The sequence below is a fragment of the Paroedura picta genome, chromosome 3 (genome assembly GCF_049243985.1).
Source record: "Paroedura picta isolate Pp20150507F chromosome 3, Ppicta_v3.0, whole genome shotgun sequence".
In the NCBI taxonomy this organism is placed as follows: Eukaryota; Metazoa; Chordata; class Lepidosauria; order Squamata; family Gekkonidae; genus Paroedura; species Paroedura picta.
In genome coordinates this window covers 120048276-120075435 of record NC_135371.1, presented here as the reverse complement: position 1 = coordinate 120075435, position 27160 = coordinate 120048276, and the positions used below count along the sequence as shown (strand labels likewise).

General features: G+C 43.9%; 2 protein-coding genes across 7 annotated transcripts in view; one reads left to right on the top strand and one right to left on the bottom strand.

Moving 5' to 3' along the window:
- The window catches only part of LOC143832692 (uncharacterized), a 237413-nt gene extending 231363 nt beyond the window's left edge, over positions 1-6050 (bottom strand). For both annotated transcript variants that reach the window (XM_077327470.1, XM_077327472.1), the window contains exon 1: positions 5527-6050. In XM_077327470.1, the coding sequence (XP_077183585.1) occupies positions 5527-5861 (335 nt within the window). In that variant the 5' untranslated portion in view covers positions 5862-6050. The remainder of the gene's footprint in view (positions 1-5526) is intronic.
- Positions 1-27160, top strand: part of SHISA6 (shisa family member 6) — a 413188-nt gene that overhangs the window by 320659 nt on the left and 65369 nt on the right. The gene's annotated exons all lie outside the window — the stretch shown is intronic.

Below are 27160 nucleotides of genomic sequence, written 5' to 3'. Positions count from 1 at the left end.
TGAACTGCTGTATGTAAACATGGAAACTCTCTACAAATATTGCTTGACCTCCGTTCCTTTTTTCAAAAAATGTGCAAGCATGAATTTTGTTGTACAAATCCAAACACGGCCAGAAGGCCTTGTAACCTTCCTATGGCTAAAGCAACATAGGTCTCTCCACATGTAGCACCAGTGAGCAATGTAGGGCCCCCACAATGAGCAATATGTAGCATTAGGAATGTCCAGACCTGGAGATATATTTTATTACATTTTTGTACTGCCCTCCCTTGTGTCTCAGGGCAGTTTACAATAAGAATTCATAGCTCACATTCCATTGTGGTGCTGGCACAGTACAAAGAATTTGTTAACAAATAAAAACTCATAACATTATGAGCATTATAACATTATAAATTGTATAACATTTAAACCATTAACTACATAAATGGATGTGCAACTGTTACTTGATGGGTGACCAGACTCGGAGTCACCTTGTGTTATATTTGACGGGCGTAACTGGTGGTAGGGAGGGGTTGGGAGGAGCTAGTCAATGGTGTTTTTTATTGGCCTCAGCCAAAAGCTTGGCAGACGTGCTCTGTTTTGCAGGCCCTGCAGAATTGTGCTAGCTCTGTCATATAAATGCTAGGCACTATCTCCATATGGAACGTGGAGTTCTGCCAGAATTAGAACTGTTCTCCAGACTACAATTCGCTAGAGAAAATGGTGGCATAGAAGGGCAAGCTCTTCGACATGCCCTATATTCTTGGTGAAACCCCTCCCTTGATGCCCATGACACAGCTGCCGCCATCATCCCCAATCCCACACCGCCTCCCTCGGCCATGCAATGTTCTGGCCATTGTCCATACCAGTCGCATCCAACTTCTACGCCCCCTGTCAGCCTGGTTTCCTTTTTCCACTGACCAGCATAATTGCTTTCTCCGTTGAGTTGAATCACATGATATGGTCAAGGTAAGTGACCCAGAGTTTTGTGATTTGGCCTACCAGTGATCTTTCAGCCTTTATGTGCTGTAGTATTTCCTTGTTTGTGACTTTTGCTGTCCATGGAAACTGCAGAAGCCTTCCCCAACACCAGAGTTCAAATGAATCAATTATTCATTGTCCACCTTTCATGATAGATCTAACTAATTTACATTTGGTAGTCAGGCTTATGTCCTTGCTTTTCCATGTTCTGTTCAAGCTCATCATTGCTGATTAACCCAAAGCAATTTAACATTATATTTCCACTAGCAGTTAAGCCCAATGCATGGAGAAATGCAGCAGGCACTAGTGGTAGAAACGTGGGGGGAGGCCTGTGGAGGCATGGAGAGGCCCCCCAGCAGACGCCCCCAATGGTGGTGGCGGGTGGTGCACAAGCGGGTGATGCATAGCAGGCGGCGATGGCCTGTGGGGCTCCACTTGTGCAGCAGAGGCTCCTCTGAAGAGGCGCTGGAGCCGCCACCTCCCACATGCTGCTGCTGCTTCCATTTCCCATGTGATGCCGGTGCCGCCGCCTCCTGCGTGCTGCTGGCAGTGTAGGCTGCCACCTGGGCATAGCGCTGCTGGCACCTACCTCACAACGTAGGTGTGGCCATGGCAGCACAGCAGTCCTGGACGTGTGGTTGGCAGGGGCAGTGGCACGGGCACCTCCTGGGGCACAGTGCTTCCACTGGCACTTTCTGGCTCGGCTGTCATCTATGGGTCTGCGCCCCCAGCTCCATGTAGTCAGAGCTGGCAGCTCATGTCCCCCACCGGCTGCATGTCCATGGCTCCTTTATGGGGTTGCGGCAGCGGCTCCCTTTGAGTAGCGGCACCTTGTTTTGGGCGGCTGCGTTTGTACCTGCTTGCCACTGCATGTGACCGGATGGAGTGACAAGGCTGTGGAAGAGCGTGAGCTTAGGCAGCCTGACGTGTCTGCGGCCAGCCTGGCAGAGAGATGAGTGGGCAGTCAGGGAGGGTGGGTCATGTAGGGGCCAGCCCAATTGGGCCAGATTCAAGCTCGGAAACTGTCCAGGGGCCAGACACACTTCACCCCCCCCCACCCCCAGCCTGTTTCCAAAATATATAGAGGAACCATGGATAAGAATATGGCAATCACCACTCACATCAATTTGTGATCAGAGAAAAATGGATTTTTGAATGCATTTGATCTCTTCGCCATCAATTTTCCATACCCCTTTTAGCTGCCTCCACTATATTTTACTTCATAACCAATATATCATTCCCTGGACTGATTGTCTACAGAATATTTTAGAACCGAAACTAAAGTTATTGTCAGGCAAGATTTTTTTAATGCATGTGATTTAGCTATGTTAATTTCTACAGTTATAAAGCATTTATAAAATGTTTCAGCGTGTGGCTTGTAGGCTATTAAGTTACAGAAGAAGGAATAAGACTTAGCACCTATTAATTATGAACAGAATTGCTGTCCTGGTTTACACGAGAAGCTACAGCATTAGTTCTAAGGGATGCAAATGTACTAGTCAGACAGTCCCAAGATTCCCATCCAGAGAGAAAAGCAGCCTGTCTGACAGATGACGTAATCTGCACATTGCAGGAAAGCCCTCACCTCTCAAATGACCTGTAAGGGAACATCTTGTGCCTGTTAATTCCTTGATAAAAACATGCAGCAACCAAAATGACTTGGTTCCCCTCCTATATCAAAATACCCAGTTTTCTGTCTCTCCTTGGCTACATTGTCACTGCCATTTAAAAAATACTGCATGCAAGAAAAATAATTTAGGTTGTCAATCATGAATTTGAAATGTTACCTGCTCATTGTATTGAGTTAGTGGACAGTTTGAAAACAATCACATTTGCAATGTCAACAGGGAATTTCTTGGGGGGTGGAGGGAAACAAGCAAACACTTTTCTGTATCTGTTTAGAAGACAGTGCCTTCCAGCTCCAAGACTCGCTAGCATAAAATAATCCCTTTCGAGCATAATAGAGAATGAGAGGGATGTGAAATATCAAAAGCAGAGAATGTTGGAAGCCAAGGGAGAAAGGGGGAAAGGGTAAATTGGAGGAGAGGAAGGAATGTGTGAATGAAGAGTTGAAGTATGTTTTTTAGAAAAAGGACACATCATAGGAAAAGCAGTACATTTGAAATTTGCCATTGCTTATCAAAGAATGTTTACAAGAGCTGAATTTGGAATAATAGTAAAAATCATACCCTATTTGATTGCTGGATCCATATCAGGCCATAAACAACATAACTGAGATAAGGAGATATATTACAGTCATTTATATAACCATGGTCTGCATTTTCTAAGCCTTATTTCTAACAAAGACATCATTCTTTAAATGAAAAGAAGTATTATAATCATGATTTCTAAAAGATAATAATAGAAACTGCTCCTCCCAGGAATTTAAAGTAATCAGTGACAAAAGCATAGGGCTTCCAAGTCTGTTTGATCAGCTGGCAGGAGATAGTAGAGAACTTACCAGGAATGAGAAGGGTCCAGAGGGGAAAAAAACCTGAAAAAGGCAACATTTATACATCACTCAAATGTGGCATGGGGACATCGGTGACATCAGAGGGGATGCTCTGGTTTTTGGGCAACACTCTGTGGTAGAATTAGCTTCTTGCCATAAAGTTTTGTCCCAAAACCAGAGCTTCCCTCCCACAGATGTCACCAATGTCCCTATATCACTTCCAAGTGAGGTAGAAATGTCACTTTTTAAAGGCTTCTTCCCTCTGGACCCTCCCATTCCTAGTAAGTCACTTCTGGATCATGTTTTTGTTCCCTGGGCTTCTTGCCTGTTCTCGAGGAGGATTTCCCCAGGTTTTTCAAAGTGAGAGGGGGGATACCAAACCAGGGGATCCCCAAGCCCCAACTGGCCTTTAAGTTCCATTACACTACTCAGTTTGCAAGACCTGAGCAAGGCTATTAACCATAGGATGGTTTTGAGGTAATTAATCCATAGGGTCGCTATAAGTCTGAAGTGACATGACTTAACATGCACTCCACTAGAGCAATCATAGCTGTGAACAGCTGCTGATCTGCTCTCCTAAGAAACACAAGCCTTACTTACAGGCAAATGATACTCACTTATACCCAGTTGTATATTTGGTATAACCTCTTAAGAAGTCAAATATGGGGAGTGCTTTAACCTGAAAGCTGCCCACCTGGACTGAAGCTCCTTGACCAAGGCACATGTTGTTTTGGTTGTGAGTAGAATGGTAGCCTTGCTGTCTCTGCTCCACACTTGTCCACTGCACTTTCTTGCAGACTGACAAACATGAAGATGTTTAATGAAGGCTAATTGATCCTTTGTTTTGAAAATATGTCCAAGTAAACAAGTGGGCTGGAATAACTTTGGCATGTTTAATTAGGTTTTGTAGCAGATTTTGGCTTCAGTGATAATTGTATGTATAAATAATTAAAAGACTATTTTTGTCCTTCCAGCCATGCAGCACAAGATAGTGGGATGCCTGCCACAGGCTCCAGAATTGCCAGAGAGGCTCAGGATGAAAAGCATGGGGCCAAGAAACAGTTTCTTTGGGACATAGCGTCACAAGAAAATGAGATACCTTATCTTTCCTCCGGCTCAAAAGTTTAAAAGGCAGAGTGGGTTTATTATGAAACAATTCCAGTCAGTAGCCAGGGTCATACAACACTAGGAAACAGAAAGGTGTGTCTTGGGATTTTAATATGATGCATTTGAATATGTATTAGTGGTTTGTATTCTGCACACACTGGATAATGCACTTTCAATGTGTTTTCGCAGCTAGGTTTTCTGGTACAAAATAGGAAAATCTACTTTTAAATTGCACTGAAAGTGCATTATCCAAAGCATATGCATTTTTTTGCATTGTCTCATCAGATATCTGAAGTATATTTATGATGATGGGGATAGAGCTTCAAGTTTTATGCTGCTTCTAAGATGTGACTTCACGACTAGTGAACTTTCCACCCAAATTTAACCACTAGCCTCTTCTAAACACAGCAAGAGTCCAGTAAACCCGGTTTAGATGCCTACATAAGATTGAAAAAAAGGTGCAACAAGTAGCTGCCCACGGCCATTGTTAACTGTTGCCCTCCACTGGGCAAGGTGAGTTGGAGTTATATAGGCCCAAGGCAGCAGCAAGTTTAGATAGGCAGCATTAGCACAGACAAGCACAGCTCTTGACCTCACAGGAGTTGTATCATACAGCTGCTTCATTCACAGTAATTTTCATTCAATATAGATCAAATTATATATATGTCACCAGTTAAGATTTATTATTGATTGCTTTGATTTTTTAGTCTATGAGCACACATGTCTGGTAGAGTGCAGCTTCCCACCATATGCACACAAGGAGAAATAAGCAAATAATATATCCGGTTTCCTATACAGAAGTGATGCTTGTCAGAAAATTATTACTTATGAATAAGGTGACCAGATTTCAAGAGTGCAAAAGAGGGACACCACTGACTGGAGGGGTTGCCAACCTCCAGCCACGACCTGGAGATGGATGTTTGTGTGTGGAGGGGCCTTGTGCCCACTCCCTCTACCCAGAGACCCTTGATCCGACCAAGATCCCCGTACTCCCCCAGGGGGGTGCTTACCTTTTCGGAGCACGGCTCTCCATTCCCACCAGCGGGAAGGCCACGAGGCGCCGCCGCAATGAGCTCTCCGGAGGCCTTGGGAAGGGGCGTCTGCAAGCGGAGCCCCTATAGCAGCGGGCTCCAGCACCCCATTGAAGAGACGAGGACGCTGCCGCCGCCACACACCAGATCTGTAGCATCCTCTGCGCAAGGACCCGCCGCTGCCGCCACCGCGGGAGGCCACAAAGCACCGCTGCTTCCTGCCCGACCATCAGTGCTCCCCTCCAGGGCCCCGCGGCCGCTGCAATCGCAGCAACCATGAGGAACCACCGCAGGAGACCACGAGGTGCCACCATTCTCGCCAGCTGGAGGGCAGCAGCGGCATAAGGCCTCCCGCAGTGGTGACGGTGAAGCTTGTGCAGCAAGGCGGGCTGAGCTCAGGAGGCCCCTACAGGCACCTGGGAACCAGGGCAGGGCTTACTTATGAAGCAACTCAGTAAACCAGGCTTGTGACTGAGAGATTGAGTTTTGGCAGAATTTAAAGTTGCAAAGTGGTGCAGTAAGTAGAGTAAGTAGCTTTATTGAGAATTGAAACAACTTTTGAGAGAGAATGTCCTAGCAGTCTAAACTAATAACTGTCCTTCATCTGGAGCCAAATAGGGAGGAAGTGCCCTCAAAGGAACAGGAAGTCTCCAATTGTGCCAATCATGACGCAGGAGGAGATTATTTGAAAACACAAGGATGTTGCTATGCTAGGATTATGCTAACTACACATCTCTTCCAATGCCACTTGTAGGATATTTTTCATATATGTTGTTGAATCATGCACACTACAGATCTTGCATATTCCAACACTGAGAACACCAATGTAATTGCATTGCAAGATGCCTGTGCCAAAGTGTAACTTGTGTATGTGCATGTTTCCCTAGAAACAGGAGGCCAAATGATACTTTGGCCCAACAGTGATGTGCACCAAGCCATATATCGCCACTCTTGTATTTGTTACAGGGTAGAATATCAAGGAAACCATTTAATGCTCAGCTGTCTTTGAGTTCCATGTCCCTTTTTATACTGTTCTCTGGGCCTCAAAACTAGCACACTACTTTGCTCTGCCAATATGTTTCTCACACTGGGGAATAGTGATGTGTCACAGCTTGGATTCGGAAGCCAGACTTGCTTTGCGTTCTGTCAGTGGATGTATTCTAGAATAAATAGCCAAAAGCAACAGTAGAGTTTTTATCTGCATTATGTATGTACTAAACATGGGCTAGCCGGGGTACTTTGCTATCATATGCCTTGTGGTATAAGCTGCTGCTAAACCTCCCGTGAGGGAGCCAGGAGGAGGGGAAATTCTCTCACATGCAGACACAACAAAATGAGCACACAGCAGACACCAGTGATTTTCTTAGTGAGCCAAATGGGACAAGCCTAAGACTTTCCTCTGGCAAATACTACTTATTCATTGACGTTATGAGGCTTGGCATGGGAAGGGGGACAAAGTCAGGTTTGGCCAAACAAGAATTGAGAAAAAGAGAAAAGTCTCCTTCTTCTGGCCCTGTCGACCTCAAATGAACAAAAACAGGAACGCCCATCCCTGACAACAGCAATCTCCACCTTTGTTTGTTTGTAACATAGGCATCAATGTCTGGGGAGAGAGCAGCCCTGGGAAGGAGATTAGCTTAAGAAATGAGAGGGGGCACAAAGCAGAGGTTCTGAGGGTAAATGTAGAGACAGCTCTGGTCTAGATGACCTGCCATTGGCAAGTAGGAAAAGGAGGCTATGGAATCGGATCCCCATTTTTGATCTTCTAGTGGATGCTTTTAGCATCTCAAACACAGAGCTGGTGGGGCTCTGTTCCTTTGCAAATCGTGATAATTCCTCCCCCACTGCAGGCTGTGTAAAACTGTGTCAAATGTCGTAAGGAGAATAGACTTATTCTTCCGCAGCAGAATGGAGATGCTTGCATTGCCTCAAGGCATCTTCCAGAAGCATACTCAAGCCCATATGTGGCCCACATCTGGGCAACGAAGCAAGAGAATTGTGGCTGTGCGGGGGAGGGAGAGAGGTTTAAGCAAAGTCTGGCACAGTGCTGCTGGCAAAACAGCCTGTGAATATTATTTTTTACTTGCACATATTGCAACAAATGCATGACCACGGTGGAATTCTTGTAGGCTTTTGCCATCATCTCAGGTTCCAAATGTCCCAATCAAACAAGGGTATCAGTTATTTCTTCTTAAAAGCAAATTAACTCTTCCCATCTTTGCCCAATGTGACACACACAGCTAAATTTCAGTGTTAGTGAGAACTCTGTACTACCAGGAAAAACTGTCTAGGAAGTAATTACCATATATACCCGCATATAAGCCAAGTTTTTCAGCCCTTTTTTAAAGATGAAAAAGTCCCCCTCGGCTTATATGCGGGTATTTTAAAAACCTGCCAGACAAGACAGGAACATGGGGGTGGGCGACCAGTATACTTAACTGAAGAAGCAGATGCAGGAAGAAGCAGAGACGCAGCAAGCCCAGGAGGGACAGTGGGGGGGAAGGGAAGAGCAGTCTCCACCTCCCCCCTTCCTCATGGCCTTAACGAGGCTAGCACGAGGCTAGCATGCGCTGCTGCTCCTGCTGCTGCTGCTGCAGGAAGCTCTGAAGCCTCTGTCTCAGAGGGAGAGCAGAGAGCAGAAGGATGAAACACCCCTAGAGGACCAGAATACCCGGCTAAGAAGAAGGGAATTGGATAAGAAGAAGGATTGGATATAAAAAGGCAAGAGGGGTCAGAGGGAAGAGGAGGGTGGGAAGAAAAGGGAAAAAAAGATCCTGCCCAAAAGGGGAGGGGAGGGGAGGGGAGGGGAGGGGAGGGGAGGGGAGGGGAGGGGAGGGGAGGGGAGGGGAGGGGAGGGGAGGGGAGGGGAGGGGAGGGGAGGGGAGGGGAGGGGAGGGGGGAAAACCATTATCCAAACTCTAGCCTCAGCTTATATGCAAGTCAATAAGGTTTTCCAGCATTTTGTGGTGGAATTAGGTGCCTCGGCTTATATGCATGTTGGCTTATATGTGAGTATATACAGGCAGTAAAATACTTCTGTCTGGAAATGTAGAAGGCATTGACATACATGCAGAGGTAGTATTTAGGAAGCTGATAGATGGGAATGGATGTTTTTGAGGGTGCACTCTCTGACATTGTACCCCATTCAACTCCCTGTCTTCCCCAGACTCCATCCCCAGATCTCCAGGACTTTCCCAACCTAGAGCTGGCAACTACCCCCATCCTTTGTCAGTGGCCAGGGGGAACCTAACAACTCTAATGGGAACTCAGGGTTTGGGTATCCTGTTACTTTGTTACCTAAATAAATCAAGTCCTTAATTTCAGATCTGGTTTCCTCTTTAGAGATAGGAAACAGGGTGCTTGCAGTCAAGCCCTGTGATACTTGGCAGGATTGATATTCCTCTAAGGAAGTGGGGAAAGGTTGCTGAGTGAAAAGCATTGATGGGGTGGATGTGGAAATGCAGGAGTAGTGATTCCAAACCTACAAAATCATATCCTACCGATGGTGCTGAGAGATTCCCCATAAGAAACTGTGGGGCTCCTCAGGGTTCAGTCTTATCCCCCATGCTATTTAACATCTATGTGAAGCTGCTGGGAAAGGTCACCAGGAAGCAGTATCTGCAATGTACAGATGATTGAGATACTGAGTAACTTTGTAAGGGAGAAAGGTGGCTAATAAGTGTTGTAAATAAAATATTCTCCCAAATAAAATAAAATTTCTGACTTCAAGAGAAGAGGAGCTGTTTTTTGGGACCCTGCTTTTTACTACTCAAAGGAGTCTCAAATCAGCTTACAAACGCCTTTCCTTTCCTTTCTCCACAACAGGACCCTCTGAGGTAGGTGCGGCTAAGAGAGCTCTGAGAGAACTGACTGGCCCAAGGTCACCCAGCTGGCTGCAAGCAGAGGAGGAGCGGGGAATCAAACCCACTGGCTGAAATGAGTAATGAGTGCTGAAAATTTCCGGTGTTGAACACTTCATCTGAGTAAATAAAGTAAGGGGGAAAGTCATGTGGTGACCTTGGAGCAGTTATCTTCACCCAGCCAACCCTTCCTCATGGGGTTGTTGTGAGAATAAATATGGAGGGACTAGATGAGTCGCTATTTTCATCCTGCAGTCACAGTCTTTGTGAAATGTTATTTTCTGGTACCAAAGCATGAGAGGAATCTGTGACATCATAATTAAGAGGATTTCTTAGTTGTTAGTTGGTTTTGTTCTTGGATAGGATTGCTTTGCTGATATTGCAAGTTTGCTGGGTTTCTATAATCAGCCTCGGAGCTAGGCTATGATCAGTTTGACATTTAAATGAATATATAAGCCAATGAATATTTTTCTTCCTGCTCTTGAGAGAGGTGCTGGATACCATCTGTCCCAGGGGGATGGTTATGATATATTTTGGTTAAGCAAATGCAATTTGAGAATGCTGCTTTAATCCATATTGTCCAAAAGGGGAAACAAGGGGGAAATCTTCCCTGCTCTCATAGGGGTTATACACAAGACAGTTCTGTAGCTCCCAGCCCCACCCCTCTGTTCTTGTCACACAGAAAACAACATCCATGCAGTGAAGGGTGCTGGCCAGCAACCAAAGAATATCTTTTGCAGTGATTCACATTCTGCTTCTAGTCAGAGCCTGTGCTTGAAAAACAAACTCTACTGAGTAGTGATTCATGTTCACCTTCCTAATGACATACCCCACAGAGCAAGTACTTTACAAGGTGGCAGAACTGGGAGAGCATCGGGGAGCGGGGCTGCCGCTGGACTGATCTGAGCTGCCTCAAAGACCAAGGGAGAGAAGGCACCGGGAAGTAGGACGTTGTTCTTATGCAAGACCCAGAGTCCAAATTGCAGTTCATGGTTCAGTACAGCTAGTTTTCTTTCTCTTCTGTTGTGCTGACAGAACACAGCCTGCATTATAACAATCCAATTTAAATGCGATGCCCCGGCAGGCAAGGAAAAAACTTTCCCATGTGGTGTTCCACATGGCTGGCATCTCATTTAACCAGCTTCACTCGCCTGTGCATGCAGCATTAGCATGCCAAGAGATCCATGGCCCAGATGGGCACTGCTCTGAGAAGCTAATGCCCATGTTGTATGCATAGTGGTGAAGCTGGACAAGGGCCATAAGAAGTCTGTGTGCGTGCCCCCCAAGGACATTTTTAGCAGTTCCCAGAGAACATGGGTCATGGGGGAGGCAGGAGAATACAGAAATCTGTAGGGGCTGTGCACAGAATGTACTCAAGATGATGTGGATTTTCTTCCACTCGATGCTATGTGAGCTGTCAGATTTGCCTTAGCAGCCTTGCATCCTCTGGATCTTTGAAGGAGAGCATGAAGGAAGGAAGGAAGGAAGGAAGGAAGGAAGGAAGGAAGGAAGGAAGGAAGGAAGGAAGAGTCAGAAGCCTGCGTGACCCGTACCAAAAGCAAAGCACTCAGGATGCAAGTAAAGGAGGAAGGCAGCAGAATACTGAAAAGGTGCCTGCCTAGTTGCAGCTCAAGTAATTAGAAAAGAGCTTTGTGCCCCCTAGTGGAAAATTGTTGCCTTGCACCACTAGTGGGGGGGACCAAGGATGGAGATAGCTTATCCCTGTGAGGAGCTGCATGTCCTAAATTGCCCTCCCGAAAGTAGCCAACAAGGGCCACTACAGTATACTGACTAAAGCACGTTTAAAATGGATTGTGACAAGTGCTGCTGCTCTCAGTTTGAAATTGATGTATTGTTTGTTCTCCCTTGCTGCAAGAGTGCCCAGTTTTTATCTCCATCCTTAGGATGGGATCACTCCTGCTGACAAAGCCTCCATTCATTTCTGTCACTGAGCAATGAGCCTCTTTAAGTGTTTCATAAACAGGTCCTTTGGGCGCACACACCCTGTTTATTATGGAGATGAAAGCCTCGCTCATCCCATCCCGCCCATGCAGATAAGACTTTGCACCAGATCTCCTGAATCGTTGCAATTGGGGAGGGGGGTGGGTTGTGTTTCACAAATGAAAATACGTTACTTGGTACAATTAGTCCTCCCATCCTCAGAGCTCTTAAGCCAAGTGTATAGACAGTTTCCTTACCATACGTCCCCCAATTCCTTATAACTGAAGTGATGGCTTTGGAGCACAGAAGGTCCTCTGCATTTCTTATCCCAAGCACTGACCTTGTTAAAGGAGATTGTCATGAAGTGATTGTTCAGCTGAGGCATATTTCATCCTGTAATTTTTGCACAGCAATGGCCTTAACAACTCCTCCCCGTATTGTCTTGTTCTCTGCTGGGTCTGACTAGCTAAGTGCACGTGCAAAATAAGTCCATGAGAATTTGCCTGGGATAAAATCAGTAAGGGTACTTCACAGAACTTAACATGCAGGGAATCCTTGAAAGGTCCTATGTAGGAAATCATATTCTCTTGGCTTGATGGTCAGGCTTTGTCTCAAGCTGATAGAGGAAGATCTATCCTAGAACAAGATTTCATACAGAGCAGATTTTCAGTGAGCTGCTTGAGATAGAGAAAGCAAAGCAATGGAACAAGCCAGTCTGCAGTGCACTGTGTCCTAATTAACTTCCATCATTAGCTTTAAGCTTACAGATGTAAACAAGGGTGCTGCTTGTTATTGAATGACTCCTTACAATGGATTACATTCACACTTTGGAGTTTGAACAGTAAAGAGTTAACAGGTTCTGCGCTGCAGGACGCTTTACAAAGTGGGGTGGCCGCACTACCTCCTTTCACAGAAATCTTCATGCTTCTCTTCCTCCAAAATTGATTGGAGCTAAAGATCTTTGTGGACACAGAAGAGAGATGGAGAATTCTGAAAGACCTCATTTGAATGTTCCCTGAACTTACAGCCCATTTCCGACGTGTACAGTATAACACCAGAGCTGCCCATTCATTCTGGTATGGAAGATCTTGGACTTGTATCATCTACATCACGCATCAGAGAATAGCTGTAAAATTTCCAAGCATTTGAGCTTAGGCATCGTTTTGGTGCATTACAGTGCATTCCTAAGCTGGTCCACCCAGAATCCTACTGAACTCTATGCAATAGGGCCTGGTCCCAAATGAGTTGTTTTTTGCAAAGACTTTTGTGTCACAATAAATCATGTTATAAACATTCTTTCCTATTTTTTTGCCACTCGTGGGATTTTCTCAGGTATTGCTGATCAGTAGAAAGAAAGCTCTTTGTCAACCCCCCAAAATTAAAATGTCTCCTTTAAACAGAAGAAAACAGTTCCACTTTGTATATGAAGTTTGCAATTGGGGGGGGGGGGTAACATTTGCTGGAAGAGATAAATACAAGGCCAGGAGATATACAGTGCAATCCTGAGAACACTTTCTGGGAGTAAGACCCATTGTATAGACCTGAGTAGGGTTCTGAATAGATCTGATTGAGCTGGTGCTTTCCCTCTGCTTCATGGATACCCATAGGCATGCTTGTAACACAGTTACCTCTGTCAGCCTGCATCAAGATAATAGCACATGATCAGAAAGCAAAGCCATGACTATATTTGATATCGCATTCACATTTACTATTAGTAGCATTAGAGCTGCCTCTTTTGGCATCTTCCCACTCATACACTCCATTAAAAGTACGAATACACACGGACAGATATACAGTATTTCCCACCCAGTTGCCATCCTGTTTCTTAGCTAGGCCATGTTCAGGTGTGAAGGAGACATGCATTCTTCTCTGCCCTCGTGTTTTCTGGGTTTCCTTATGTGAAAAAACTAAAAGAAAGCAGCTTCTGCATTGTTAGCATTGTAAGTCTTTGTAGCTCAGTGGCGTGATACTTGTGTACACTGTGACTGGGAGTGACCTTATTGTCCATGGTTTATGTGCAGGGGGGTGTGTGGATAAAATGCACAAGGGAAAAGATTGGAGTTGGTAAATGAACATGTGAATCCATCCTAAGATAAATGCTCATCAACCACTCCTTACGCCACAGTGATTGCTAGGTTTGAAGCATGACCCAATTAAAATGAGACAGTCACAGTTCTCAGATAGAATTGCCCATAATGGGCTATTTGACAGATCAGTCCATCCCCCAAAGAGCGCTCAGAAGGGAGTCTTCAAATGGGGAATGAAAGAAAGAAGGATGATGTTTGCAGTTTAGCATTTACCCAGCTCATTTGGCAGGGCTTAAGTGGCAGACGTTGTGCACTTCAGTGAATCTGGTTTATAGAATGCTTTTGACAGCATTCAATTAACGTTGAAAACTCAAGGCAACAAGTCTTCCAAGAGCTTTCCTTGAAGATCAGGAAATTTCACCTTGGGAAGACAAGTGTCCAGAAGAGGACTTTGGCATACCTTAGCGATGGCTTCTAGAAGTCTGCAGGATTAAAGGAAAAGAATACAAACTGGCAAATATTTGGGAAAGGAATGGGAAAGGACTCAAAATGATGGTAACTGCTCTGGGTACGAAAAGAACATGTGCATATTCATGTAACAATTACTATTCCTTTGGGTATCGTGTAAATCCAGAAAAAATCAGTGATTCCTCATGTTCTCAGCCTATAGGAAACAAAAAAGAAGTACAACCACAAACACATTTGTGTACCATTGCTCTAAAGAGGCTAGCACTATGCACTAAATCTTTTAAGGCTGTGGAAATTTCAAAAAAATACAAGTAGTAGCAATTGACCTGCACATTTTAGAGCTGTTTCTGCTCTACATCCACGTTTAAGCATATGGAACAAGAAGAAGAGTTATATGCTGGTTTTCTCTTCCTGAAGGAATCTCAAAGCAGCTTACAATCACCTTCCCTTTCCTCTCCCCACAGCAGACACCCTGTGAGGTGGGTGAGGCTGAGAGAGCCCTGATATCACTGCTCGGTCAGAACAGCTTTATCAGTGCTGTGGCAAGCCCAAGGTCTCCCAGCTGGCTGCATGTGGGGAAGGATCAGGGAATCGAACCCAGCTTGCCAGATTAGAAATTGGCACTCCTATAACCACTACACCATGAACAACTTTAAAGTATATAGACAGAGGAAATAGCTCTAGTATCCAACATATGAGCCAAGCTTTGTTTTCTTGATGTTCAGCTCTAATCTAGCTTTGGTGCACCTAGAGCCATAGAAAACTGGAGCATCTCAGGCCAAAGGAATCTTTCTAGATTCCAGATTTTGGTAACAGAAGTTACTTGAGTGGTGTGCAGGGCACTTTTACTACAATCACAAGCTTAAATCTTCCCACCAGTTTCAACCTGGTGTAGATTCACATTAAGAAATTGGAATGTTGCCTCTTTAAATAACAATAACCAGAATGTTTCCCACTTTCATACTTGTGTGGTGTCTTGGCATGAGATTCAAAACAACTCTGATGGTCCCTTTCTGCAGTTGTAATTTGCTGGCACATTCTCGCCAAATTGAATTCTGGATGCAGGCCCCAAATGTGCACCTGGCATTCCACATTTGTGTTTTCCTCCGGCACTGGCCAGGAGTCTATTTGCAGCTGGCATTTTACACTTCCATCAGGAGAGTGGGCATTCCCCCCCCTCCCTGCCTCCCCACCCCTTTTTTTTTTTAAACTGAGCATGTGCCATAATGCAGTTGCCTCCTAATGTGATCAAACAGGAGAATGCCCCCCTTTTTCACCTCCAATTTGTTCTCGCATCTCGTAGCCACGGTGCCACTGCCACCAGTGGAAAGGGCAAGTGGGTGCCTGGGGCTCAGGCAAGGGCAGTGAAGAGCGAGGAAGAAAAGTGACGATAATGAGTCTGCATTGCAATGCAGTCGAAGTAAAGATTTTTTTTAAACCATCTCTCGATTCCCACGGCACTCAAATCACTCAAGCAAGGGGGGCGGGGGTTCCAGCGTTCAGTCACTATCCATGCAGGAACATAAAGCACGTCAGCTGCCCTTACACAAATGTTTCCCTGCATGAAATTCACAAAGTGCCCCGTTGCACTTTCAATCATAATGTGTGTTCAGATGCTCGAGGGGGAGACAGGGAGATGGGGTGGGTGTGTGATGCCTATGCCACTGCAGATTCTCACAGTAATGTTCAAAAATGTTAAAATACAGCATGGAGGGAAGGGGAGTTGAAATATCGGTCGGAGCTGAAACATCATCCTTTGCGGCAGGTAACAGAGGAAGAAGCCAACGTGAATCTTTCGAGCTTCCACTTTATTTAACCATGAATTCCCTCCTGGGGGTTAGGGAGGAATCCTGTTTTACCATCATTCAAAAACCACATGATGAAGGCAGCACAATCATTGCTGCATCTGAATCATGAAATTTTTCTGTGAAATGATTGTAATTCCACAGAGCATTAAGATGGCCATTGTGCTGGTTTTTGCGAATATAGAAAGTCTTGGTTTTTATGGTACCTACTCAATATTAACAAGGCTATAGTGTTTATGATGGATCCATTTAATGAGTTTAGCTAGCATTGTCAGAGCTTATCCCTTAGTATCTGCACTCTTAGGCATACCAGGGCCTATTCTGCACACATTGAATAATGCACTTTCAAACTGCTTTTGCAGCTGGATTTTCCTGTGCAGGATAATCTACTTCTAAAGTGCATTGAAAGTGCATTATCCATTGCATGCAGAATGGGCCCTGGTTTTCCAATGAGCTGGGAAAAGAGAGGACATTTGAGAAAGAGTGAAGAATTCATCTGCATCCCTGTAGAGTGATTTGTGATATTGTTCCATGCATTGCAACACAATAAGGCCAGCCTGATACCAACTACCAGCAACCAAAATCCCAGCCCACATCCCCAAATCCAGTAGTTCTCCCCATACTTCAGGGGAGAACTGTTACCGACAATCCAGGTAGATAGACGAATAAACTTGCCGTGTCTGGAGGAGCTCCTCTGATCTCCCGCACTCTGGCCTCAACCAAAGACCTGGTGGAATAGCTCCATCATGCAGGCCCTGTGAAACTGTAAGAGCACCTGCCCGGCCCTCAGTTCTTCCAGGAGCTCATTCCACCAGGTCGGAGCCAGGACCAAAAAGGTCTTTGCCCAGGTTAAGGCCAGGCAAACCTCATGAGGGCTGGGCACCAGCAACATATTAATACCCATAGAGTGCAAGGCTCTTGGAGGCATAAGGCTATAAGCAGTCCCTCAGATATCTTGAATGATGTATAGTGTTGTACTGGATCCATATAACCTCGCCCCCCCCCAAAAAAAAAACTGCGTATTGACTTTTGAAGGTAGAGATTGGAGCAGTCAGCGCCACGGCACAGGGGGGAGGGGTGGCACTGGCGCACCAGTTGGTGCATGCATGCAGGCACAGAGCTCTGCACCTGCATGCAGGTGCCACTACTGGCACCGCCCCTCCACCCCCAGCCCCCGTGATGCTGGCTGCTTCAGGCTCAAACAGCCACTTCGGCAGCCGAAGCACACAACCCTATTTGGCACCCTCAGTGAGCTAAGGGAATGTGAATTCTCTCATGTTCCATTAGCCCGGGGTAATTGAGGGCCCAATCTGCAGCCAGCCTGGGAGGGCCAGCCCAGAGACTACATCATGTGAAACCAGGGATTAGCCCTACTTCCATAGGATCACCCTCTCAGCCTTTTTTGCCTGTGCAGAATTGGCTTCTCTAAGTCAGGTGGGGCCAAGAATGCTCTAAGAGAACTATTATGCAAGAACAGCCCTAAGAAAATGTTGATTAACCCAAGTCACCCAGCTGGCTACATGTGGAGGAGTGGGGAATCAAACCTACTTCTCCATATTAGAGACCATCCCTCTTAACCACTACACCATACTGATTCTCTTGATATCTTCAGCCATGTGAATAGCCATTCCTAGCCATTCCCATGTTTTTATCTCATTTGCTGATTTTCAAGCAGCTTCAAACAACCTGAAGAGTTTTAAGTTCCTTTCCCCCTCAGGAGACTGTAACACCTCCACCTTCAAGTTTCAGTTTTAATTTTTAAAAATGTCTAATCCTTTCATTTGTGAAGATATATGGAAGAATGAGCAGGCCGTTATTCTATTAATATTTAATTCAAATAAATTATGTTATTTTCACCTATTTTCACCTCCCACTCCTTCACAGGATATATTTGGAGACTTTACTTCAAAAATTCTGGCTCCAGACCTGTCTTTAATGATTGGCTTTAGAACTACCCTGCCCACCCTTGTTATCAGTGCCCTATGATTAGCATTTAAACAGCTACTGTGTGGCTCTTGGCCATCTATTTCACCCTAAGTTGGTTTAATTCTGCTTAATTCTTATGGGGTGGGGGAATTAAACCTAATTAACCTTGAATCCTCCCACACTGATATTTGGTACAAATTTTGTTCTTCCTTCATTACATATATGATCTTTCCCTCATACCTACACTCCTGAGGGTGGTGTTCCATCCTCTCCAAAATTATAATTCCCATGTTAGGTCCATTAGAGAGTGATAACAGGGAGAGGACATGTGGATACATCTCCAAATCTTTGTTGAACATGCTTTATTAATCTGGATCTGAAATAGTAGACTTTTTAGCCATCATACTGCAATGCTGTCATTAGTTTAACCCCAGAACAAAAAATTGAATTATTGTTTTTTTACTGTTATAAATATGAAGGGTTATTGGTTGAAGGAATTACTCATACTATGGGGGGGGCTCCTCTACGCTTATTTCACATAATGATGGCTTCTGCTAGTTTTCCATTGCCCTTAACAACAGAATTTTAAAATTGTTGTGCACCTCTTTCTGTTCAGACTCAGGGAGGAAGGAGGACTTAGATATAAGTAAGATGCTTGCTACTTAATAAAAACACTGAACCAGTTTTCTTGCTATTAAAAACCCAGAAAGATCTGAAGGCACATCACCCTACCTTCTAAGTTCATCTGAATGTGAATTAGTTAAGCAGAACATTTCTAATGAGAACATATGGGAACAGTTATTAAGGCTCTTTTTAATTAAATATTTATTGATTTATAGAGGCAAAAAGTAAGCCAGAATATCATCTGAGTGACAGAAGGAAAAGAGCATTTTCAGTGCAATACTGTCACATATTTAGGGTGCCTTGGAGAATAGTATACAATTGAGCATAGCCAATACTTTAGTCCTGTCATGATTATGCAAACTGTCCCTGCTATATCTTTCAAATTGTTAAAGCAGTGAAATTAAGGTGGTGTAGTGACATTAATAGAGACTCTTATGGCGCAGAGTGGTAAGGCAGCAGACATGCAGTCTGAAGCTCTGCCCATGAGGCTGGGAGTTCAATCCCAGCAGCCGGCTCAAGGTTGACTCAGCCTTCCATCCTTCTGAGGTCGGTAAAATGAGTACCCAGCTTGCTGGGGGGTAAACGGTAATGACTGGGGAAGGCACTGGCAAACCACCCCGTATTGAGTCTGCCATGAAAACACTGGAGGGCATCACCCCAAGGGTCAGACATGACCCGGTGCTTGCACAGGGGGATACCTTTACCTTTACCATTTTAGTGACAATACATCATCATCATAAACACTATTCAAACATAACTTCACACAACTCTGAGAAATAATAACAATAATACATTTTTATTTGTAACCTGCCCTTCGAAATGTTCAGGGTGGGTAATAGCATCAAAACATATACAAAAATGAAAAAAAAATTCCTGTATACTAAAAATCATGCCCATGACTAAAATCTCAAACAGGGGAATGATTAAGTGTGAGATGCTTGATAGGATGAAATGGACATAAAGGGGAAAATATCTGGAAAACAGGCAATGTCACCTAGGGTCATGTTTGTTTTGATCGCAAACTGACTGATATAAAGCATAGAATTGCTTCCAGTTCATCCTATCATTGCATCTGCATAGTCAGATATATCCTATATGTCAGCGGTTCTCAACTTCTTTCTTGCCGCGACCCCAACTTTGCCAGCGGTGGTGGCATGCACAGGCATGCGGTGCACAACAATCAAGGCAGCGGGGAGGCAGCCAGTGCCATTGCTCCGCCGCCTCCACTGGCCACCAGTCGCTGCCACCAGCTCCTGCCTCCACCCACCTCCGTCCACTGCCACCACTCGTCCACTGCCACCAAAAGTACACAGAGATGCCCAAGTAGTAAGTCTCAACTCATTTATCTCAAGTTTAATTTTTTCCTGTTGTTGTTGTTGTTAATTATTTATTTATTTAAAGGAGGCTTGAGGCAGGTTACAATCATATAAAATCCCCCAAAATCCCTAAAACAGTATAAACTAATACATATAAAATAGCCTATCAGACCAAGAAGTAGCGGCGAAAAAACTCATCCTAGACTAATCCCACATCCCATCTAAAAAGGGAGGTGGAGGGGTGCTGATGGAACTCACTACCGCCATTTTATGCCATTTAAAATTGGGAATCAAGTATAGAAGCACTGGGATACCAAGGTGGCAAACACAATATTTAAAATAGACTTCTGTGGCATCTTGAATCTTCTGTTATTTCTTTTATTCTTTATTCTTCCCAGGGACTGCTTTGTACTATAAAGAATAAAAGAAACAACAGAAGATTCAAGACACCACAGAAGTCTATTTTAAATATTGTGTTTGCCACCTTGGTATCCCAGTGCCTCTATACTTGATTTGCATTTGATCCTTCACTGGGTCCTACCCTTCTTAATTTATCATTTAAAATTGGGGACATCAGTTCAGTGGTGAGGGGGCAGTTGAAAAAAAGCCATCTAATCACTCGAAAGAATTGTGTAATGCATTATTGGTTCCCAGTTCATAACTCCTGAGCAAAATGTCAAAACTGCTGAACAGCATGTCAACAAAAACAGCTGATGTTGAAGCGCAAGTATAAACTGTAGTATAATAATGCTCCTCTTAGCTGAACCATGGAATTACATTGCCCTTACTTTATTTTTGCCACAGATTACAAAACACCACAAGTTACAAAACACACCAGCAGTTATTTATGTTATTTCCAGACTGTGAAGATTATGGATGACATGATAGTAATAATTCCCAAGTAAGAAAACTTGGGGCTTTTCTGCACGCCATAAATTTAGTGTCATGCTTACCATCTGAAGGCACTATATTCTGGCTGCTCCACATGAGTCACCAGCTTCCTGCATCTGTCCAGCAAACTGTTTGCTGCATCCACCATTTTAAAGCGTGAGTTGATGAATCCCAAAAAGGGGATTCACCAACCTAAAAGCGCTATCCCCCGGCGGACAACCAGCAGGCTACCAGCACAAGAAATGTCTCAAGGCAAAGTAGCACTACATCCACCTCCAATGTCCCACCCTTGCACCCGCCTCCCTCTCCCCTCTTCCTGGGATGGGTTCTTTTTTTTAAATGAACCACCTGGAACAATGAATAGGCAGACATACAACTCAGCTGTGATTGACTGTGCCTCTATGAAGATTCAGATAGGTGTTTAAACAAATAAGTCTATGTAAAAAAAATGACAGTCGATGGAGGTTCATGAGGCAATCAGCCATACTGGGAGGGGATTGGTTGGTGACAGTGGTAGGCAGACCAAAGCAAGACTAAAGCGCCTTGCTCTGTCTTCTCGCATTTCTGGCAGTGAGTGATGAGTGTAGAGCACGCGAAAAGTGCCCAGAAACATTTGAGACACCTCGAGACATGTGGAGTGCTGGTGAGTCACCATTATTTCTCATGCTTTGGGAAAGAATTTTCCCAAAATGAGTGCATGATTATTTGATCAAATAAATATTGTGATTAAATTAGAAAGCTCCTCCCATAATTAGTAGACTGGAGAGCCAGTTTGGTGTAGTGGTTCTGGCATGCCGGGTTCGATTCTACACTCCCCCACATGCAACCAGCTGGGTGACTTTGGGCTCGTCACAGCGTTGATAAAGCCGTTCTGACTGAGCAGTGATATCAGGGCTCTCTCAGCCTCACCTACCTCACAGGGTGTCTGTTGTGGGGAGAGGAAAGGGAAGGCGACTGTAAGCTGCTTTGAGCCTCCTCGGTAGGGAAAAGCGGCATATAAGAACCAGCTCTTCTTCTTCTAAATATAACATGATTGTTAGCTGAATCAAGTTTTACAAGGGCAACTGTATGCAGTATGTATTCCGCACATCAACAGAATTGTCTCTCTACAAAAGCTGATGCAGTTCCACACGACATCTTTTGCTGTCTTTACCATGGTTTTCTCCTCATTACTAACAATACTGCAAGGCTGAGATCTAATCAACACATGGATCAAAAAGACCTGGCAGATGAGTTCTGAAGTGGTAGAATGCGCTGTACCACTTCAGAATGTAGGTAAGGAGGGGCAAGTTTTTCTGTATCCAAATATGTAACTTTGGTCCCTTTCGCTTTGTAAAAAACGGTCAGAGAAAACACCTCTTTAAAAAAGCAGCATTATTCATTAAAGATTTCAAAACGCGTGGCATCAAACTGACAGGCCACAAGCACAAGAAACTTGTCCACAAGCTACTTTACAGGAATGATGGATCTGGATAGGCTGACACTCCACAGCATCATGCAGAATAACAAATGTGTGCTCTGTCCTACAAGGACACAATTAGGTATAATCAGAGCTTAAGTACATAGAATTAAAGAACCAGGATTAGGCAAGATCGTGACAGGGGGCCAAAACCTAAAGCTTTTTTTCTCTGTAGTGACAGTCATGTGCAGGGCAATCAGGCCTACATTTAGAAAGGCCCTCTTTCCCCAGCAATGTTTAACTACATGATTAAAACAAAGTCAGTCCCCTTATATGGTGTTCACTCTTGCAGAGCACTGAAACCTCCAACTCTGGCCTTAGAATTCATTAGCTCTTAAGCTAATGAATAGTTTTAAGCTTAATAACAGTTATCTGTAATGGCTCACATACTGAAAGGTCAGAGAGTTTTTTATTCAGTGCTTGCCAAAATGTACAATGGAGACAGACCTGTACAGGACTCAGATTCTTTGAGGTGGGCAGGATGTTGCCAGCAGTCATTAGTAAGTAACTTATTAACTATGATTGCCAGATAAAAATAGGGGCTATTCAGAAATTGTAATATGTGGAACAGCACAGTTCTGAAATAAGGGACACCCATGGTTATGTGCAGTGGTGATATCCTGAAATAAATGCTGGACATAAGCATAACTACAGCTACAAAAATAATATATTTCTATCCCACCCTTCCCTGGTTGGTTCATGGTGACTTTAAAACTGACTTTAAAACAATCATCATACCAAATTAATAAAAACATTAGTAAAAACAATAAACAATAGAACCACCTCCCCCTAATGATAGTTCACACTTTTCTGAGGTTGATCAGAGCTTGGAGAGACTTTATGCTGATGGGAGGCTAGTATCTTGATGTTTATATTTGGCTTCATCCATACACCTGGTGTAACAGCTCAGTCTTGCAGTTCCTCCAGAACTGTTTAAGGTCCCAGAGGGCCCTGATCTCCTCAGGCAGAGCATTCCACAATGCTGGGGCCAGGGCAAAAAAAGCCCTGGCCCTGGTTGAGGGCAGTTTTATCTCTTTAGAGCTGGGGACCCTGAGCAGATTTCAATTGCTTGTTCATAATACTCTCTGGGGGGTGTAGGGGGAAAGGCAGCCCCTTAGATACAAGGGTCCTAGAAGAAGAAGAAGAAGAAGAAGAAGAAGAAGAGGAAGAAGAGGAAGAAGAAGAGGAAGAAGAGGAAGAAGAGGAAGAAGAAGAGTTGGTTCTTATATGCCGCTTTTCTCTACCCGAAGGAGTCGCCTTCCCTTTCCTCTCCCCACAACAGACACCAAGTGAGGTGGGAGAGGCTGAGAGAGCCCTGATATCAGTGCTCAGTCAGAACAGTTTTATCAGTGCTGTGGCAAGCCCAAGGTCACCCAGCTGGTTGCATGTGGGGGAGTGCAGAATTGAACCCGGCATGTCAGATTAGAAGCCCTAATCACTACACCAAACTGGCTCTCACCAAACCTAGATGGTCAGCCATAGCCATGTGAAGAATGTAATTCACAGTACAAGTCACCCTGCAGCCAATCATTTGATTAGACCATCGTATAGTCTAATTAGTTTTCAAAATTAGTTTACAAAAATTATGTATATGGCGAAATCTACCTTCACCCAATCTGACCATTCAGTGAATGGCACAATCAGCCAAACACCTGGCTACACACCAAACAATGTACATTACATTAATTGTCCAGCAATGATAATTTTGTGTGAACTAGTTCTATGAGACAACACTCACTCAATCTGAAAATTCTGACCAAGAGACAATGATCGTATCACTAAGGATTTATTATGTCCAAACATGGCAGAAGCCATAATCAGCCACAGTCTGACCCCTTTTGATTCCATAGGCCAGAGAAAATTTATTATTGGCTCTGCTCATTAAGAAAGAGGCCAGACAAACACCTGCTGCCATGCTAAGCACAAAACATTTGCCAACTCCTGCAGAGAGATCTGTGATTAGTTTCTATTAGTTGAGATGCTCTCTGGGGAGAATTCTCTCCATTGGCAACTGTTCCATGATGCTGCAAGGAGCAAAAGCCCTTGAAAGTTTGGTCATTGGCACAAACTGAAGATTGCATTTGCTTAAAGTTTTAAAAGTAACCCAAATGGGTTACTTTGCGTACATCGCAACAGAGAATTTGGAATCTTTCCATTGCAGTAAACTAAGTTCAAAATAGACCAAACAAATGGGACCAACAAGGAATTGTGGAGGAAAGAATAAGTGTTTTATAAATCTACCACCCCTAATCCCCCTTCCAGGACTCCATGAGCAACTGAGGACTTTGACAAATTAATTTTCTCATTGCCCTGTTCCCCTTTGTGACTGACAACTGCCCAACACACCCCCAACAGCAAGTTCAGTTCTCATTTGCCCTAAGTCAGGGTAGGGCTTTTTCTAGTGGTCAGTTTGCAGCATCAAACTTTTCAGTCTATCTCAGGGATCCTCCGAGGCTTTACAATATCTTACCTATTGGTGGCCTAGTGTTGCTGCTCTCATGATTGGCACAGGCTTTAATGCTTATGGCTGCTGATTTTACATTCTGCACTGAATGATCCTAGCAAGGCTAGGTTATAGGCAAAGGACTGAGGAATCAGAGTCTCATAGCAGGGCCTTCTCACTATGTTGATGTTTGTATCAATACTATGTGCCTTCTTTCCCTCAAGGGAATGCAGGGGGTGATATGAATTATAAATCATATGCAGTTTATTTTTATCAGATATTTGCAGATATAGATTACATACTTTTTGTCATTACAGGTAGATCATACCAAGCTTATTTTAAAAACCTCACATTTTGGAAGTATATAGAATACATTTGAAAATTGACTTTTTGGGAGAGAAAAGCATCCCCTCTCAACAATTTTTTTCTAGTACTCTTAACCTGTCTTCTAGTAGCACAATTGAGCACAGATTAAAATCCTCAAGGCATACCTTGTGAAGACTCATTTCCTTCTGCCCTCTGATGTAGATGTATTGAACATTTGAGAGAAAAGGGAATGATTTTTTGTAGTTACAATCTTGAGAACTGCATAAACATAATTCAGTCATTACTGCATATCAAAAATTATCAAAGTACACCTACTGCCAACTAGCTTCAACTATTTCAATGATGCCCCAAGCCAGTAACAAACCTAAGCTTGATTTATGTGGATATCTGTTTGCTGTTGTAACATAGTTAAACAATCTATACCTGTTGAAAAGACTTTTAAAAGGGACACCAACAATTTATGAAACCTTTTTCTTTATCTTAAAAAGAAGTACGGTACTCATAACAAAGACTTCATCTTCCATGTGCTAGTAATATAGCATCTTAAACCAGTCTATAAAGTGATTGCAAGAACTGCAGGAAACTTGCATTCTCTCACATACTGTTATCTATAGAGATCCTCCAAGATGCTGTATAAAGATTTACTACTCTTAATTCAAACAGTTAATATCAATACAAATACCATTCTCATGAAACATCATAAGGACATTTGTAGATCAATGGTTTATTATAAGAAAATTGTAAGCCGGTTAATTAAATGAAATGTGCATAATCCATACTTGCATTGAGCCCAAATGGTGTCCCGGATTTTAATGCCAATATAATCTGGGCTTCCTTTGGTAACAATAATGTATTCACATCAGTATGGTAAAATTTATGTTGTTTGACCACCTCAATAATAAATAATCTAATTTCCTCTGCCATATGTATTTTTTCTTTAAACTGTAGAATCAGTGGGGTACCATCTTTGCCTTGTCTAATTTTGGATTTACATTCACTTATTCTTAGAATAATTAGAAAAAAGCATCAGTACCCTGAAAAAAATGTTTATCTGATCTTTCAAATTTCTTAATTTCAAGTGCATTCTTACATCCCCCACACTTAACATGTCCTTTGGGGCCAATCTTGGATGTTTCATGATAGAATCCGACATCCTGAATGGAGGCAGAGTGGTGCCAATTAAACTGTTTACAAAACTCCAAGGCAACAAGGGGGGGTTAGAGTTTTCCAACCTTGGAAACACTAATAGGAGCCCTCCAAATATTAATGGACACTGCCAGCTACCAGACACAAAATTCCCATTCTGTTTTATGAGCTCAGAAGGCCATATATTCATCAGCTCTGCTCCTTCCGTTTTGTTTGTTGGCTGGTGAATTGAGAGACATCTACAGGATCACCATCTGTGTCCTGATAGGGCATTTGATGGACCAGAACAGTACAGCTCAGAATGTCATCTCACCCATAACCATGCTGCATGGGGAAGAGGAGTTCAGCATGGCTGGATGACCCTCTTCCAAATGGTGCATTTCATGAAGGCCTTCCAGGACATGTCTTCTGTGCCCACAGGGCTAGCCTGAGGCAAGTCCTCCCCCTGATTCAAGGGCTAAATTGAGCGCTGGGCTCTGCTCTACATCTGGGTCCCAAGGAGACGACTGTACTCCCACCAGTCCATGCCCTGGCAGAGAGGATGCAGGTGGGCAACCGCCACCAGGTTACATCCTTTCTGCAAAGAATGGGTGTAGAAGGTGGCAGGATTCCCTTCCTTGTCATGTTTGACTGGGCTGTCAACCAAGCAGCTATAGGGTTATATGTGGGAGCCCTTGGGAGATGCATTCTCCGCCTTTCCATCTGGCCTTCATAACCTGACTTGAGGAGTGGCCCTGCCAGCTCCACATACCTTTCCATTTATCCTCAGAGTAGAAGAATGCACCTTGATGGATGGGTGGAATAGAGTGGAATAATACACAAACATACTTGTTCAAACTACCACACCATTGCACTCATTTCTCATGCTAGCAAAGTTATGCTCAAAGCTAAGCTCCAGCAAACTAAACTCCAGCAATATGTGGACCAAGAACTTCCAGAAGTACAGGCAGGATTTCACAGAGGCAGACGAACTAGAGATCAAATTGCCAACATACGCTGGATCATGGAGAATGCTAGGGAGTTCCAGAAGAGCATTTACTGCTGCTTCATTGACTATGCTAAAGCCTGTGCAGGTCAAAAAGCAACAGTGAGAACCAGGCATGGAATCATTGATTGGTTCAAAATTGAGAAAGGAGTTCAGCAAGGCTGTATACTGTCACCTTGCCTATTTAACTTGTATGCGGAGCACATCATGAGAAAGGCAGGGTTAGATGAGTCGCAAATTGGGATCAAGATTGCAGGGAGAAATATCAACAACCTTGGATATGCAGATGATACCACTCTAATGGCAGAAAGCGAAGAGGAACTAAAGAGCCTTTTGATGCAGGTGAAGGAGGAGAGTGCAAAAGTTGGCTTGAAACTCAACATCAAGAAAACTAA